This window comes from Onychomys torridus, chromosome 8 (genome assembly GCF_903995425.1).
Source record: "Onychomys torridus chromosome 8, mOncTor1.1, whole genome shotgun sequence".
Classification (NCBI taxonomy): Eukaryota; Metazoa; Chordata; class Mammalia; order Rodentia; family Cricetidae; genus Onychomys; species Onychomys torridus.
In genome coordinates, this window is record NC_050450.1 from 96,389,926 (window position 1) to 96,408,520 (window position 18,595).

General features: G+C 41.7%; 1 protein-coding gene across 1 annotated transcript; it reads left to right on the forward strand.

Annotated features, from left to right (window-relative positions):
- Nucleotides 1–1,337: 1,337 nt before the first annotated feature.
- Apoh (apolipoprotein H) lies at nt 1,338–8,059 on the forward strand. Its single transcript, XM_036195321.1, has 4 exons — nt 1,338–1,524; nt 3,010–3,189; nt 5,762–5,959; nt 8,004–8,059. The coding sequence occupies exons 1-4, from the start codon at nt 1,338–1,340 to the stop codon at nt 8,057–8,059; spliced, it is 621 nt and encodes a 206-aa protein (XP_036051214.1).
- The last annotated feature ends 10,536 nt before the right edge of the window (nt 8,060–18,595 follow it).

Sequence of the window (18,595 nt, forward strand, 5' to 3'; positions counted from 1 at the left end):
GGAGATATAGTAGTGGATGTGATCCTTCACCTTTCAGTGACACCCATCCTGGCAAATCAAAGTAGGAAAGTGACTCTAAATAAATCCTAACAAAATTAAAACCAAACCACAACAATGATTTAAAGACGCATAGAGTTCTTTATCAACAGTAAGAGTCACCATGGTTCATATAGTTTCCCCTTTTAAGCATCTTTATACCAATTATGTAATTTCATCTCCCCCCCACCCCAGTTAAGAGCAGAAAAGCTACTTTAAATTCAATCTAATCTGAATGAGCAACTCTCATGCTTGAATGTGCACACCAGTCACCACGCATCTTGCTAACATGTAGATGCTGATTCAGGCATTCCAGGTGTGCTCTGAGCCTTTCTCCGGCTGCCCGGCAATTCCCTGACTGCTAGTCCATGGAGCACTCTTTGAGATGGGAGGACTGAAATAGGGAGGACTGAGATAGGTCATGTTAAATAACATTTTCTTCAGCAGTGTCTTTATGTTGGTGTAGCTTTCCCTTGAATTTGTTAAAACTCTATATTTATTAAGGCAGGATGATAAGCCACTGCTTTGTCTTGGGTCCTTGCATCTGAATGTGTCAGCCTCCATGTGTTCAGTCATTAAACACCAAAGCAGGAGGTGTTTAATAAAAACAAGCAAATTGTACTAGGGGCAGAACTCAGATGTCACAAACAACACGGCACCAAGTACTTCATGATAGTCTCAGCAACGTCTTACATACATTCTGATTTCCAGAAACATCTTTCAAGGTAGCCTTTAGGTCAAAGATGTATAGAACACTGGCTGCAAAAGTCAAATTAACTATGCCAAAACAAAAATATTGCTGCTGCAGTCTCTGCCTCCTCTTCCTCCTCTTTCTCATTCTTCTTTGGCACAGGATCTGACTGGTTGGCACATTTGATTTGACTTTTTCTTACTCGTCATCAACAAAGGGCTGTTTTTACCCTATTATCAAAGTTTATGTTTTCTTAGCTTCATTCTCACATTCTCTTTCATTCTGAAAAGAGTGTGTTTTAATTTTTAAGTTATATTTATTTATTTAGCCTGTGTGTAAAGGTCCAGAGACCATTTGTGAAAGTCAGTTTTCTCTTTCACTATGTGGGTCCTGTGGACTAAATTCCAATCATCAAATGTAGCAGCAAGTTATTTGTTTTTATACACAGAGACATCTTGCCAGCCCAGAGTTTATTTGTTTATTTATTTGAGACAATGTCTCACTATGTAAAGCAGACTGGCTTCAAACTCAGATATCCACCTCCCTTCAAAGAGTACATTACAAACCTCAATAATTTTCATAGAGATAAGAGTGATCTCTCTTTGCAGCTATGGCCTGCCCACCACCACCAGTTCCTAAGTCTGCAACCCTTAAGTCTCACAAGTCATCAGCTGGGAACACCTCTCTCTATGGGGACACAGAAGTCTTTGAGTGCTTGCCACACCATGCCATGTTTGGAAATGACACAATTACGTGCACAGCCCATGGAAACTGGACTAAATTGCCAGAATGTAAGGGTAAGCGGTTAAGTCAAAATAACTAGAGTGGCATAGGAGCACATGTTTGAAAGTGTTGGTTATTCCAAATTCTCTTCCTTGATAAACTTTTAAAATTATTTTCCTGCTTTGTTTTGTTTTAAGAAAGAGTCTCATGTATCCCTTGTGTCATTTTTCCTAGAGAGACATGGACAATATTTATTCAGCCCAGATCAGGCACCAATGATAGACCAACGAAATGACACCCCCATGTCTAGCCTGGGAAACTAGGGAGTTTATTGGGGTTACTTATTGTAGCAAGAGTGAGGGGTTCCATGACTACTCCATGAGTAGCTCAAATGTAACTGCATCACTGAAAAGTTCATTTCAACATGCATGGATGATAACTTCAGAAAGCTGTATCCCTGGTCCTCTCCGCCCAACAAGCAGCTGTGCCAGGAGCAGGAGAATTTTCTCTCTGCCAGCATTCGCTCCTGTTTCTACAACCCCTAGAGGGGCTGTGTACATTCCTTTTGTTTCTTGAACATCTTATGAACATCTCCCCCCCACCCCCCCACTCCCTCCCCCCTCCCCCCCACCCTCTCACTCCCCGCTTTAAGAAGGGGAAGTTTCAATCCAGCAGAAAGTTCTATACAACAGCAGCTCCAGGTTGATCTTAAACTCACTCTGTAGCTGAGACTGGTCTCAAATTCCTGATCCTCCTACCTCCACCCCCCAAATGCTGAGGTTATAGGTGTGCACCACCACACTATATGCCTATTAAGCACCTACCATGTGTCAGGCAGTGTGTTTTGTACCAGGGATGACAAATGAATGAGTTCATCTTCTGACTTGCAGTGAATTAAATATTGCACAATTAATAGTCCAAGATTGACTGAGTGGTATTTCCAGAGGTTAAGTCCTTTGACATGGGCTTTGTATCATGAGTGGAAGACAAAGGAAAGGCATGCTATATAGGGTCACATTACTTGTGAAGCCAGAGTCATGGATTGACTTGTGTCTGACAGCTGGACACCAGTGAGGCTGGTGAAAAGATGTCTGGATTAAGGGATAGAGGTTTTAAAAACTGGGTTATAGTCTGATTGATGGCTATGACTTTATAATCTATCTAAATTTAAGAATCATTGCAGCATCTTTTTAATCTGGTTTATTGATTAGAAAAAAAGACTTTCCCCCTCTTCTTTCATACCCACTTTTTAGACTGTAGAAATTTGTGCCAAATAACATTTCATGATGAAAAATCAAAAGCCAAAGAGATAGCACGGCATCATTATTTACTTTCAAAACATATTTCTTTCTTCTCTTTCCTCTTCTTTCTTTCTTCTTTAATATTCAGGGTTCCATAAGTATAAGAGAATTGGGACAGAATTAAGCACTGAGCACCTAGAAACTGCATCTCACTCACAGGACTATCCAGTGGTTCCATGGAAGGAAGAATATAGCCATTCTGCAGCTGTCAGGCAACACTGTTAGTTACTAACATGTCTTATTGAATATACTTTGTAGAAGTAAAATGCCCCTTCCCCTCGAGGCCAGACAATGGGTTCGTGAATTATCCTGCAAAGCAGGTGCTTTTTTATAAGGATAAAGCCACATTTGGTTGCCATGATACATATTCACTGGATGGCCCAGAAGAAGTGGAGTGCACCAAGATGGGAAATTGGTCTGCTCTGCCAAGCTGTAAAGGTATGGAAATGTGGGTGAGGTCCTACAAAGTACTGAATTCATCCAGTGGATCACTCTTTTCTGCCATTTTTTTTTTTTTTTGTTTTATTAAATTCTACTTGTTGCTCAGACTTGCTTCATAGCCATTGACATATAAAAGTCCTAAGGACTCAATAGTACTCGGAGAATTCTCATGCTTTAGAAGGTTGCTTAGAATCTAGCTATAGGAAACAAACAGATTCTCTGAAGCATTGGTAATGTGGTGGGAGACCATGGTTTCTGCTTGTATTTATTTTTAAATCTTCTCAGAAGTACCATTTAAAAATATTTATTTTGGAATTTTTAAATTTGTGTGCATTTGTGTGGAGGTGAGGTATGTGCACATGAGTACAGGTGCTCACAGAGACCAGCTTCCCTGAAGTTGGAGTTAGAGGCAGTTGTGAGCCACCTGACTCCAAGTACCAGAACCTGAACTCCAGTCCTCTAGAAGAGTAGTGTACGTTCTTAACCACTGAGCCATCTTTGCAGCCCAAGCATCCCACACCCTCCCTTTGGGTTCTTATTTTGTCAAGGTTCTCTTTGCCACAAAGATCAATCACACATTTCAGCTAGTTCAAGGAAATGGTGGCTTGTTATATTTAAAAAACGAAATATGCAAATGAGGAACTGATATACAACATGTCAGTGTCCTCTCTTGCCTCTGTGTCCCTCTCTTGTTTGAACTTGGCTTGATTCTACAACAGGTAAAGCATTCATCACCAGCTGGCATCCTTTCCCTGAGATGCCAATTTTTTTGAGTTGGGCATCTGTCCTTAATCCAGTCAGTGCCATGATTTGCATAATGCAATGACTATGCAAAGAACAACCACATAGCACTCTATTTCTCTGCCTAAGCTGGACTGTTTAAACAGAAAAGGAAAGTAGGCACAAACACAAAATGATGAATAGCTAGCGTTATAGTTTGGAATCTCTTAAAAGCAGAGTCTGGGACAGGTCTTCAAGTGCAATTGATTTATGAAGCCGGTATCCCCGAAGATATCAGGCCAGGGAAGCTAGGGTAAGCATTGGTTCTCAAGCTTTGTCCTGCATCAGAGTCTCCTAGAGGCGTGTGTGTGTGTGTGTGTGTGTGTGTGTGTGTGTGTGTGTGTGTGTGTGTGTCAGAGGTCAATGTTAGGTTTCTTCCTCAAACCAGTCCATACCCCACTTTTTGAGACAGTATTGCTCACTGAACCTGGAGTCTGGGTGGGTGACAAAGAGCTCTAGCATATTGTCTGTCTGCTTCTCCAGCCCTCCCCTCTCACCCTAGTTTTTATGTAGGTACTTGCTGGGGTTCTGAACTCAGGTCCTTATGCTTCTACAACAACCACTTTACTGACTGCGCCATCTCTACAGCCCTGGATGACTAGTTTTTACACAGATTTCTGGGCTCCATCCTCAGAGTTTCTGATGGGGTGGCTCTGGGATGGGGTCTTTTATTTGACCAAGTCCCTTCTTTTAAATATATATGTATTTAAGATATGGTGCCAACAGCCTAAACAAGACCTGAACAAGGATGACAGCAACTCATAGAAGTGGGAAGTCTCACAGGAACTCAGCACTAGACTAAGAACTACAGGCAACTGAGGAGTGCTGAAAGTGGGGGAAAGAGTCCTTCTTCCCCAGGGAAGAGCCCCCCAACCCCAGTCGGCTATCCAATACCAAGTGGTCAGCTCTGAAGTTATATACATACAAGTAACATTATACAGACTGAGCAGGTTGTATTTATGTATTTAAGAATACATATACACATATATGTAAAACAAAGAGGTTGAAAACAATTTTTTTTTTACGTTTTTTTCTATTGTGTATATCTGTTCCTGTGTGCATGCACATGCACCATGACCCACGTGTGGTGAGTCTACAACATTCTGGAGTTGATTTTTCTCTTCTGCTGTGTGATCAAGGGCGCTGAGCTCTGCTCACCAAGCTTGGTGGCAAGTGCCTTTATCCACTGAGCCTCTTGCTGGCCCTGAAACAAACTTTTGATCGGGAGCCATTTGTGAGCTGTCAGCACCTTTCACCTGTGGTAGCTGACTGATGGATCTATCAGCTCCATAAATGGGATCTGAGTGCAGACTGGCTCAGGCTTACATCCTGTTCTCTTCCATGGAAGCCAGGGAGCTGCCGCGTCTTTGACCTTATGCTATTACTGAAGGGCAGAAACATTACAGGGAACATCTATCATCAATCAAACTGGCATTGTATATCGCACATTTTTTAGAACCCTCTTGCCTTGGTCTGTTTATCTCAGTTGTGTTCATCTACTGACTCACAAGTTTACATTCTTTCTTTAGAAACGGTATTATGTGCTTATTATTTTGTGCATGTGTGTGTGTATGTATGTGGGCTCACACACATCATAGTGCCTGTGTGGAGGTCAGAGGACAACTTGCTAAAGTTTGTTTTCTCCTTTCTCTACGTGGGTCTTGTGGATTAGACTCAGATCATGAGTCTTGGTGGCAGGTGCCTTCATCCACTCAGCCATCTTCCTTAACACAACTAATCACTATTCTCTTTAACAAAGAGTCTTGACTACAGACATCTTCTCTTTCAGCATCTTGCAAAATATCTATTAAGAAAGCCACAGTGTTGTATCAAGGAGTGAGAGTGAAGCTCCAGGAACACTTTAAGAACGGAATGACGCATGGTGACAAGGTTTCTTTCTTCTGCAAAAATAAGGAGAAGAAATGTAGCTACACCGAGGAGGCAAACTGCATTGATGGCACCCTTGAAGTCCCCAAATGTTTCAAGGGTAAGGTTTCCGCGGGCTGTTTACTTGGGACTTCCACTTGCTCTTGCTATCACACGTGTTTATGCTATAGAGTGACTCTGAGATGCTAAGCTGATTGGCTACTGGGTTTCCTTAAAGATGCGTGATGGGGAAAAATCAGATAAAGTGGAGAGCTGCTTATAGCTTCTTGGCTTACATACCCATTTTGCCTTCCAGTTTTTTCCATTAAACCTTGAGGTTGTAGTTTTCCTTGCTTACTGTTGAGGTGAATTAAACCATATTCTGTAATTCCAAGTTTAGTGTGAAAATTAGCAGAGTCAAATATTGAATGATACAATCATTTATTACTCTTCTACTCCATGTTTTAGAGAAGTAATGATAATGATGGTAATTAGGCTACAGATCCAATACTATTTGTCTTGCCTTCAGAAAGGTGTAATTTAAAAGGAATTCTTTAGAGCAAAGTTTAATTAGAACAAAGTGCTTTGAGAAAGATGCCAGTCTGTATGTGAGACTCAGAAGTGGGCACTGGTCATTGTGGAGATAACCTAGGTTTCAGATTTAGAACTTATGTAGTCGTTATTGCTAGGAATGAAAAGCCAAGAGAGGCTGAAGTTCCTGTTGACTCCAGGCTTATAAATGCTCCAAATATACTGATAACCATGTATTGACAGCTGGAAAGACAGTTGAGAACATTTGTAACTGGGGTGGAGGAGCTGAGAATTTATCACCTAGAGAGAGAAGGAAATTAAAGTATAAATGATTAATAAGATGTACCTCACAAGGTTGGTTCAATTGATAGAAGATTTTATTTTGTGTGTGTATGTATGTATGTATGTATGTATGTACGTACGTACGTATGTATGTATGTATGTATGTATGTATGTATGAGAGAGGGAGAAGAAGAGGAAGAGAGAGAGAGAGAGAGAGAGAGAGAGAGAGAGAGAGAGAGAGAATGTGTGTTTATGCATGTGCATGTTATATATGTGTGTGAAGGTACATATGCTTGTGCTTAGATGTGGAGGCTAGTGAAAGATGCCAGGGGCTCTATTCTATCCTCCTCTGCTTTATTCCTTTTAGACAGGATCTCTCACTCAATCTGGAGCTAGGTTGGGGGTCAGTAAGTCCTGGTAATCTGTTTCCATCCCTCACTGAACTGGTGTTACAGGCAATGTGTTGTGGCCATGCCTAGCCTTTACATGGGTGCTGGGATCCGAACTCAGGTTCCCACACTTATGTAGCAAGCACTTACCTACTGAGCCATCATGCCAACCCTAATTAATAGAAATATTATGCATGGCATAGGATAAGTGCTCAATCATGATATTATAATTACAAATCGTTAGAACTCTACTGAATATGTTGTTATTGCCCCAAAGATAGAAAAACTTGTGCTGTGGAGATTGTGCCGTTGGTGACGGGCCTGCTGCTGCACAAGTATGAGGGCCTGGGTTTGATACCCAGGACCCCCTGGGCTGGGTAGTAAGCCTGTGACCTGGGGCCGACTAGCCAACCGTGAGCTCCAGGCTCAGTGAGAGAGAGACCTTGGAGTGGATAGTGATGGAGGTAAACACCTATCGTTGAGGTCTGGTCTCCACACCCATGTGCACATACACAAAAATAAAACACAATAAAAGACAGAGCTATAGTGAGTTGTTAAATATAAAATTGATAAAGTGCAAGGGACTTAGTCAAATTAGTAGAGAACTACTGGGAGGAGTTGATTTAGAAATCAGAATTAATGATTTCTCAGTCTGATTTTCCTCATGGTCTTTGGACAGAAGCAGCACTTTTCATGCCATAGGGAATAAATAAAGAGTGGATATGATGTTTCCCCCTTGTAATCTTGTCAGAGTTATATAAACTTTCATTTTTTTCTTCTTGGAAATGAATGACTTATCCTTGTTCATTTTTTTTTCTCCCATCACTGAGACCTCACACTAAATGACTTTATTCCTAGAATTAAATTTCACACTCATGTAGGATGTATTTGACTTGGCTGAGCTATTTAGAAAATTTAAGAAATGATTATCTCTCTTGTTCATCTTCTCCCCTTCTCTGACAGAGCACAGTTCTCTAGCTTTCTGGAAAACGGATGCTTGGGATGTGAAGCCATGCTGAAGTCCATTTCAGAATCAAAGTTGATGTCACATTTGTGTTTCTGCTTGTCCAAGGACTCCAACTGAAATAGCAAAATAAAGTTACTGAATTGCCTCAGTCATTACAGTGTGACTCTGTATGGCACCATGGTTTCAGTTTTAAGTCAAGAGATCTGATTTAAATACCTGAAACATCCTTGGTTCCTGGCTGTGAAGGAGCAAGCACAGCCTGTCCCAATATAAGACATTTTAATAGCTGGTTCATAAAACTCTAAGCCAGTATCATCTATCTACTCATGAAAATGAAAAAAAAAAAAACTTCTATGTCCCACAATTCCTGAGGATGACTTCAAAATCTATATTGATGTAGTTCCTAGGCAATTCTTATACTTTCTTGAGTTTGAGAACCATGGCAACAAAGGGATAAGCACTAACTTCCAGGTCCACAGAACTGGACTGGAATCCTTGATACTTTGTTTATATGATACTAAAAGATCTTCCCTTACCCATTATCAGCCCAACATCTGGCTTTGGCATCACTCCTCTGGGTATGCCATACTTCTTTGCCCTTCTCTTGTTCTGTTTTATCTGTTGGCCAAACTCACCCAAGGCTCTCCTTCCCTTCCATATGCCTTCACCTAAGATGAGTGTTGCTGGAAGCAATGAAATCATCACAATCATGCTATGCTGATAGATCCCAGTATAAATCCATGGATGCAACAGATGGTGGCCCACCAGTTCTGTCCAACACTCCCACCATCTGTCATTGGTCTGTTCACACCCCTACTTGCTACAGGGGCTATTTCTTTATTGGGTTCTCCTACTATAACTTGAACAAGCAGAGGCCTCATACTCCTGCTGGTGTGCACAGAGCCATGCATCCATGGCCCAAGGGGACCTATCTGCTTCTCAAGGTGGTAGCAGAACTTAGTATCACCCACATAGCACTGTTTTTCCCCACATGTAGAATGCAGGAGCTACAAGGAAACAGAGCTTGCACCAAGATTCCAGAGAAAAGTCAACATGGCCAGGCAATGGGTGGTAGGATAACATTTCCTGCAGGGATGCCCTTGGGGGTCAGTGTGTGAACCTGTGAAGATGAAAGCAGGCTTAAGTCTCTTGGGATGTTGGAGATGCCAGGAACACGGGCTTTCTGCTGAGAAAAGCAGCAGGTACCAAGTTGAGCCTGCCCAAGAGAGAAGTCATACTTGCTGCAAATGTCATGGCCACAGGTGAGGGGATGCCCAAGCCTGTTGGAGCTCAGATGATATCACCACAGGCTGTGGATCCTGGTCAACACAGTTTCAGAATTTAACATTCCTTTACTGGGTTAACCTGCTGTGATGTGAACCAGCTGGATTATGGTCTTCTTTTGGAGCAGTCTGTAGATGTAATTCTGAATGGTTTTATTAAATAAGATACACAGAGCTGAATGCAGAGTTAAAAGACCCAGAGGTCAGAGAGCAGTAGCTAAGAGCTGAGGCCAACACCACCTTCTTACCACCCGCTGCCGCTGCCCTCCTTCCCCTGAAAAAAGAGACCTACTTCCTGTGTGTCTGTCTTTTTATTGACTTTCGGTTCTGCCTTCTCATTGGTTGTAAACTCAACCACATGACCTCCTGGTCACTGCCTGTCTATACAGACCTTCAGGTCTCTATGGTTGGTATTGAGATTAAAGGTGTGTGTCTCCATGCTGGCTATATCCTTGAACACAGAGAAATCTGTCTGTCATGTGATCGGGATTAAGAGTGTGTGCTACCACTGCCAGACTTCTGCTAAATGGCTTGCTATTAGCTCTGACCCGCAGGCACTTTTATTTATTAACATACAAATAAAATCACATTTCAGCACAAATAAAATATCACCACACCAGTCTTTTCTTGTTATTCTTTCAAGCCCCTCTACTAGGAGGAGTGTATTTAGTTTATGTTGCATATTGTATGTGTTTAACTTTCCTCCTGGTTTTACAGTTCACAGTGAAGTCACTGCTTTGAGTCTAGGAAGAATTTGCATTTTGAGCTTTTGAACAGTGTTGGGGTTATTAAGATTAGAGACTTCTCAAGTTTGGTTAAATGAGAGTTGGCCTGAGACTCTGGGGGTCAGGAGTTAGGAATGTGGCCTGTCCCCCAGTCTGTGTGCTTGCATGCTCAATCCCCACCCATTTTGGAGAGTTGTGGACTCTTTGGGAAAGGGACCTCGCTGGCAGGAGGAGGCCATAGAGGGAAAACACTTGGAGGTTATGTTGCTTTGGTTCTCCTGCTGTGATGTGAACAAGCAGAGGCCTCATGCTCCTGCCACTCTGCTTTCCTGCCCTGATACAGACTCCTTTGAAACCACGAGTCCAAACAAGCCTTTCCTCCCCTATGTTGATTTTTTTCCCCTGGGTATTTTGCAGAAATAAGAAGAAAGTAGCTAATCCAGTGCTTATGAGTATTTTAATCAGAGCCAACAGTTTACATATGGGCACTTTGTCACTGGTGTCTTTTCTGCAAGAAAAGGCAGAGAAACACAAATATCAGTTAATCATCAGAGAAATTATTTCCATTGCTTTTTCCATCTTATACTATTTTTTATCTACATTTACATTTTCTCCCAAGTTCATTTATTTATTATTTGTTGAGACAGGGTTTCTCCATGTAGTTTTGGTGCCTGTCCTGTATCTCTCTCTGTAGACCAGGCTGGCCTCGAACTCACAGAGACCCACCTGGCTCTGCCTCCTGAGTGCTAGGATTAAAGGTGTGTGCCACAGTCACCCAGCTTATTTATCTTTAAAGATTTAATTATTATGTATACAGTGTACCTGCAGGTCAGAAGATGGCACCAGATCTCATTACAGGTGGTTGTGAGCCACCGTGTGGTTGCTAGGAATTGAACTCAGGACCTCTGGAAGAGCAGTCAGTGCTCTTAACTGCTGAGCCATCTCCCCAGCCCCTCCCAAGTTTGTTTAATCCAATTTGCTATTAAGTATTTAATCATCTAAAGTTGAAAGTTTGAAAGAAAAATGTAGTAGGAATCTTAAAAGGTCTTATTAATGAAATAAAATCCAAGGCCAGTTATTGGGGTGAATGCTGGAAGATCAGAGAAGCAGAACAAGCTACAGTTACCTCACCTTGCCAGTTCCTCAGCTGGTCTTGTTTCCTCAGACTGGAAACCTCTGAGTCCTCATCCAGAATGAATCTCAGTTGAACTGTGTTGCTCCAAAGCCTGAATGCTTCTCCAGCCAAATGCTTAACTAACCAAATGCTTAACTCCTTTAGTTCCTGGTCCTCACACCTTATATACCTTTCTCTTTCTGCCCCCACTCCCTGGGGAAAAAGGTTGGGTTTCTGGGATTAAAGGCGTGGGTCACCATGCTTAGCTGTTTCTAAAGTGGCCTTGAACTCAGAGATCCAGCTAGCTCTGCCTCCCAAATGCTGGGATTAAAGGTGTGTACCACCACCGCCCAACTTCTTCTATAGCTTGCTCTGACCCATTTTCTAGCCACCATTTCTGGCTCTGTTCTAGTGGCTGTCTGTTCTCTGACCCCACATAAATTTATTTCAGGGAACACACAATATTTCAGGGAACACAATACCCACCACAGAAAAAGGCTTGCCAAAAGACATTGTCTGAGTTCTAATTCCATGTCAATATCAAAAACATCCATTTACAGAAATTTCCTGGATTTTCAACAAGATGTTCATTAAGTTACCCTTAACCTGGGGCAACTTGATTTATACATTTTCCTACTTTATGTAATTAAACACAAAGAGCCCATTTACAAGTAAGACATTCTAGGGCTGAGGACATCTCTCCTTCCTAAAACATAAACATACTGTAGCAATGTGATTTCTGTTTAATTTTTATTGTGTGCATCCTAGTTTTGTTTCTGTCATGATAAAATACCCTGACAAAAAGCAGCCTACGAGAAGGGCTTACATTAGGTCACATCTGTAGATGAATTTCTAAACAGTCATATTAATAGAAAACATGGAGCCAGATATAGGGGTGAAAACTTGAGAGATCAGAGAAATAGGAACAGCTACATGCTAACCTCACCTCACCAACTCTGCAACTTCCAAAAGGTGAGCTACTTCCTGTCTACTCATGCCTATATGCCTTGCTGTTCTGTCATCTGATTTGTGCTCTGTATAGCTACATCACTTCCTCTTTCTGCCTAGTCTGTCACTTCCTGTCTGTCTATACAGACCTCCAGACCTCCATGGTTAACTAGTGTTGGAATTTAAGGCATGTGCCAACACACCTGGCTCTGTGTGTGGCCTTGAACTCACAGATCCAGACAGATCCATGCCTCTCAACTGATAGAATTAAAGGCATGTGCTATTATTGCATGATTTTCGTGTTTACTTATAATGGTAAGCTTTCCCTCTGATCTCCAGGCAAGCTTTATTTATTAGAGCACAAATAAAATATGACCACACATACCCATCATATGAGGAGGTCACAGTGACAGGATCATAATACAGCTGGCCATATGACATCCCTAATCAAGAGAAGAGAGAAATGAATCCATGTAGCTTTGTTCGCTTGTTTGCTTGTACTCAGCTTAATACCTCCACTCTTCCACAGTTCAGGACCCCCTGCCTAGGGAATGGTGCCACCTACAATGGACTGGGTCTTCCCACACTGATTAACTTAAATAAGACAATCCCCACAGGCATATTCACAGGCCATCCCAATGTAGACATCGGTCAAGGAGAATCTTCCCAGGTGCTTCTAGGTCGTGTTATGTTAACAATTAAAGCTGACCTCCCAGAGCTAAGGAGGTCATTTTGGAGCAGGGTACCTCTGTAGCTCCATATTATCAGGTACTTTCTTTTTTAAATGTAAGATCTTCAAGTAAATTCTCAGTTTTACATCCTGCAGGCCATCAGTGGGTAGAGTCTTGCCCTTAAGTCACCATGGCTATTGTCCTGGCACAAAGTGAAGTTTGTATTTTTTTTCAAGCAGTTTAAAAAGTTTTTTTAATTTCATTTTTATTCTCATGATATATGTTTAACCTTTCATCATGTGACCTTGCTAAGTTCATATAGTTATAATATCTCTTGGCTCAGCAGGCAAAAGCATTTGCTACCAAGCCTGACAACTGGAGTTTGATCCCTGGGACCTCCATGTGGTGAAGGGAGAGAGGTAGCTCCTAAAAGTTGTCCTTTGACCTCTACATATAAATGAGTGCGCGCGCGTACACACACACACACACACACACACACACACACACACACACACACACATACATATACCCATCTCTCTCCAGTAACGCTGCTGCTGCTGCTGCTGCTGATGATGATGATGATGATGGCAATGGGATTTATTAGACCATCTTACCGGCTGCATCCGGGTAGTCCAACAATGGCTGTCTCCTGACGAAAAGACCAAGCATTTGGTAGTTGTTCAGTACAAGAGGCTGGACGACTCAGCGGTCCCTCTATGGTGTTGGAGTCCTAGAGGATTTGTGGAGAGCTGCTGGTTTTCAGTCTACACTGGACTCTAGAAGAAATAGGTTCTAATACAGGCAAACAATAATATCCTCAGCAACAGGATAGGTGAACTTACCAGTGAGAATGAGGGCAAGCAGGTGAAAAGCAGTTTCCTTCTTCCAGATTGAGGGTGGGCCTTCCTGCTTCAAAGCTGGGATTAAGAAAAGCCCTCACAGGCATGCCCAGCAGAATGGGTTTTCACTGACTGTAGATACAGTCAAGTTAGCAGCCAAGATTAGCCATCATATTGGGTCTCAAAATGTTCACAAAAGACTTGAAATAGAAATAGAAACGTCCTTGTGTCAGGTGCTGGACAATTTTCCAAATGCACCATCTCCATTTTGCCAATTGTTCCATAAGGAAGCTAAAGAAGAAACGTAGGTAGCTTGGATTTCTGCCACACATCACTAGGGAGCCCCAGGACCCAGATACCTAGACTCCAGAGCATTGGCCTTCCTACTGTGGCTACCCTTGTAGTTAAGTTCCAATTTTCCCCAGTGGCTTCTTGAAAATAACTGTGCTCAAAAGCTGGGAGTTTACAGCTTAGTGCCACGGGGGTTTGCATGACAAATCATTGAATAGAGGAGGCTGGGACTCTCTGCTAACTGATTGTTTCTTTATGCTGACACTACCCAGGGGTGACATATAGACTTTTGGTGTGTGTGTGGGAGGGTTAGAGCCAGGTTTTTTCAATTAATAACCCTTAGCATGAGTTTCTCCAGGAAGTTGGGCTGGACAGCTGAAGTAGAAATGGAATGATGAATATTGCTTAGGTCTGGCTTAAGGAATCCAGAGTCACCATACTAAAGGCAGTGACCTTTTCAATTTTTATTAATGAAGAAAAGAAAATAAGCCTTTTCCTCTCTGCTCTCTTTAAATTGCATCGATTTGTGGTGTAATTTATACTTTTGTGGTCTCTAAATAGAAAGTTCTGAATCATTTCCCATCCAATTTAAGGAATTTACTGGTTATGGGTCTGTTCTGATATTTATCTCTAATATGTTTATATAAGACAACAGAGGAATGATTCTTAGTATTTAAAATTGCTTCCAATCTAGATAGTTAAGTCATTCAAGATTTCAGTCTAATGATATTTTAATAATAGAAAGTGGTGGGACAAGCAAGATGTCTCAGTGGACAAAGATGCCTGCTACCAAGCCTAATGACCTGAGTTTGACCCTTCAGACCAAGTGACTCCTATAAATTGTTCTATGACTTCAATGGCATACACACACACACACACACACACACACACACACACACGGTAAAAAAAAATTAAAAAAAAGGTAAATCATGAATAAAATTTGACTGTACAAACTATCAACTTTACACAAAAGTGTATAGAGCCATTGCTAGTTAATTCTTTAAAAATGTGGAAGATCTTTGTCAGTCTATCTGTCTTAGTTATTGTTCTATTGCTGTGAAGAGACACCATGACCAAGGCAACTCTTATGAAAGACAGCATTTAATTTGGGGCTTGCTTAAAGTTTCAGAGAGTTAGCTCATCGTCATCATCATGGGGTGTGTGGTTCATGCCATTGGGGTAGTAGCTGAGAGCTTTCAGTTCTGATCCACAGGCAGATAGAGATAGGTAGAGAGAGAGGCTAAGCCTGGTAATGTGGGTTGTGAAACCTCAAAGACCACCCCCAGTGACACACCTTCTCCTCCAAGAACACACCTCCTAATTCTTCCTAACAGTCCACCAACTGGGAACCACACATTCAAATATATGAGCCTATGGGGTCATTCTTATTCAAACTACCACACTGTCTCATGTCAAATTCCTCAAAAATGAGCAAAGAGCAAAAGAGATTCTACCACGGAAGACTAAAAGGGGCTATGTAGTTAGAGTTTTCCTGCCTGGCCCAGTCAGGACAAATCTCTCTTACTCGCCAGTCCCACAGCCGCTCAGTCCCAAACAAGAAAGCACACAGAAACTTACATTGTTTACAAACTGTATGGCTGTGGCAGGCTTCTTGTTATCTACTTTTTTTTATCTTAAATTAACCCATTTCTGCTTATCTATACTTTGCCACATGGCTTGTGGCTTACCAGTGTCTTTACATGTTGCTTTTCATGGCGGCGGCTGGTGGTGTCTCTCCCCAGCCTTCTACTTCCCAGAATTCTCTTCTCTCTTGTCCCGCCTATACTTCCTGCCTGGCCACTGGCCAATCGGAAACTTTATTTACACAGAGCGATATCCACAGCAGGGTTAATAAGAAACAGTAACATTTTCAAAGAGCAGAAAATGCAAATTAAAAAGTCATACATTTTATTTTTAAAGATACAATTTGCACAGATCCAAAAAGTTGTTAATGTGACTCTGACCCTCTCCTAGATTGCTGTATGCCTTATTTGCAAAATAAGTCTGGAGTAATTTGGGGGAAAGGCCTTAACGCTTTCTTATGTCCACTGGAAAGATGGCTGAATCAATACAGTGCATGCCCTGAAAACACAAGGACTGGAGTTCAATCCCTACTATCCACAGAAAAGCCAGGTGCAGGAGCTTATAACCCCAGTACTGGATGTGGGTGGGGGTGGGCAGGAGTAGACAGCACCCTGGGGCTGACAGACAATCTTGTCAAATCTACTGCCTCCAGATTCAGTGAGAGACTGTCTCAAAAACTCAGGTGAGGAGGATACCCATCATTGACTTCTGGCCTCTTCATATGCTGCACACATGCACACAAACATATACATACATGTACCCACACATACATGAAATAAATCTCTCATATGGAGGTAACTGGGTAACTGAGACTTCAACAAAGCCTTTTATTACAGAAATATTGTGAGAACCAGAATTAGTAACTATAGGAGAAAATTAAGCAAATTATGTAATATGGTCAGATAATAAGGCCACATTTAAAATCCTGGTTACTTTTTTTTTTTTTTTTTTTTGGCTTTTCAAGACAGAATTTCTATGTGTAGCCCTGGCTGTCCTGGAACTTGTTTTGTAGACCAGGCTGGTGTGTGCCACCACTACCCTAGCCCCAATCCTGGTTACTTTTTAATGGTAAAACTATACTAATTTTCTTCTTTAAAGATCTTAGTACTTTCTAATTTACCTACAATAACATGGATACAAAAATCTGAAAAAAATACGCAATTGAAAACTCTTAGCTTAGTGAATAAAACTCCATTTCTGTTTATGTCTAAGTCTTGATTATTTTTGATAAGCAATGGAAATAATTGATAATCTACTGCAGTGATTCAGAGTCAGTAACATTTGTTTTTGTGCCATGAATTTTTCAGTGTGTTTATTACTCACGGTCCTTCAAATGACTAGACAAATTCACATTGAAGAAAAGAAAAATGTACTATTATAATTCTGGTCTACATTAATATTTTCCAAGAGTTATTTTTGGAGAGATTTGAGGGTAGATATTAAGGGAGTAAAATTCCTTCCCTTATTTCCTCTGAACTGTACTAGATTACATTTTCCTTCTTGCCCTCTTAGAAAATATGTGTATGTGAAGTGACTGCATGTATGTGTGTGTGTGTTGTGTGTGTGTGTGTGTGTGTGTGTGTGTGTGTGTGTGTGTGTGTCTGAGGCTGATGTCAGGAATCCTTCTTGATCACTCTCCACGTTGTCTGATTTGAACCCAGGGCTCATCTATACATAGTCATTTTGCTATGTGGATACGGTCTCTGCCTTCTGAGTGCTGGAATTATAGGTGGGAACCACACCCTTCTGGCAGGGGATCTGAACTCTGGTCCTCATGCACAAGCAAGTAGTACTCAGCCACCAGACTATCTCTGCAGCCGTGTATTTTTTTCTTTCTTTTTTTTTACTATTATATTTGTGTTTTAATTTTACACATCATCCATGGGTTCCCCTGTCCTCCCTCCTCCTGCCCCCACCCCTACCTTTACCCCATCCTCTCCCCTCTATTCCCATCTCCTCCAGGGCCTAGACTCCCCTGGAGATTCATTTAAACCTGGTGGATTCAGTACAGGCAGGTCCAGTCCCCTCCTTCCAGGCTGAGCAAAGTGTCCCTGTGTAAGCCCAAGGTTCCAAACAGCCAGCTCATGCACTAAGGACAGGTCCAGGTCCCACAGCCTGGATGCCTCCCAAACAGTTCAAGCTATTCAATTGTTTCACTTATCCTGAGGGCCTGATCCAGCTGGGGGCTCCACAGCCTTTGGTTCATAATTCATGTGCTTCCATTCGTTTGGCTATTTGTCCCTGTGCTTTTTCCAATCTTGGGCTCAACAATTCATGCTCTTACAGTCCCTCCTCTTTCTTGACAATTGGACACCTGGAGTTCCACCTGGGGCCCGGCTGAGGATCTCTGCATCCACTTCCATCAGTTATTGGATGAGAGTTCCAGCTCGACTGGTAGGGTGTTTGGCCATCTGATCACCAGACTAGGTCAGATCAGGCTTTCTCTCGACCATTGCCAGCAGTCTACAGAGGATGTATCATTGTGGATTTAAGGGGACCTCTCCAGCACTCTGCCTATTCATGTTCTCATGTGGAACATACCTAAACATAATAAAGGCAATCTACAGCAAGCCAACAGCCAACATCAAATTAAATGGAGAGAAACTCAAAGCAATACCACTAAAATCAGGAACAAGGCAAGGCTGTCCCCTCTCCCCATACTTATTCAATATAGTACTTGAAGTTCTAGCCAGAGCTATAAGACAACATAAGGAGATTAAAGGAATACAAATTGGAAAGGAAGAAGTCAAGCTTTCCCTATTTGCAGATGACATGATAGTATACATGAGTGACCCCAAAAATTCAACCAAGGAACTGATACAGCTTATAAACACCTTCAGCAACATAGCAGGATACAAGATCAACTAAAAAAAATCAGTAGCCCTCCTATATACAATAGACAAACAGGCTGAGAAGGAAATCAGAGATACATCACTCTTTACAATGGCCACAAATGATATTTTTTTATAGTCTAAAAATGATATGCATTTATTTGTATCACACAATGCTTTGAAATATGCATGCAACATAGACTGGTTAACTTGAGAAAATTAACATATACATTACTTCATGTACTTATCCATTTTACAAGGAGAATTCTACAGCAATACACCTTGAATGGAATTTTCAAGAA

Excerpts from the sequence above, each read along its gene's own strand:
- Apoh (XM_036195321.1), top strand. The coding sequence starts at position 1,338 with ATGGCCTGCCCACCACCACCAGTTCCTAAGTCTGCAACCCTTAAGTCT. Across the intron at positions 3,190-5,761 it reads TGCTCTGCCAAGCTGTAAAG|CATCTTGCAAAATATCTATT; the intron begins GTATGGAAATGT and ends CTTCTCTTTCAG. Across the intron at positions 5,960-8,003 it reads AGTCCCCAAATGTTTCAAGG|AGCACAGTTCTCTAGCTTTC; the intron begins GTAAGGTTTCCG and ends CTTCTCTGACAG.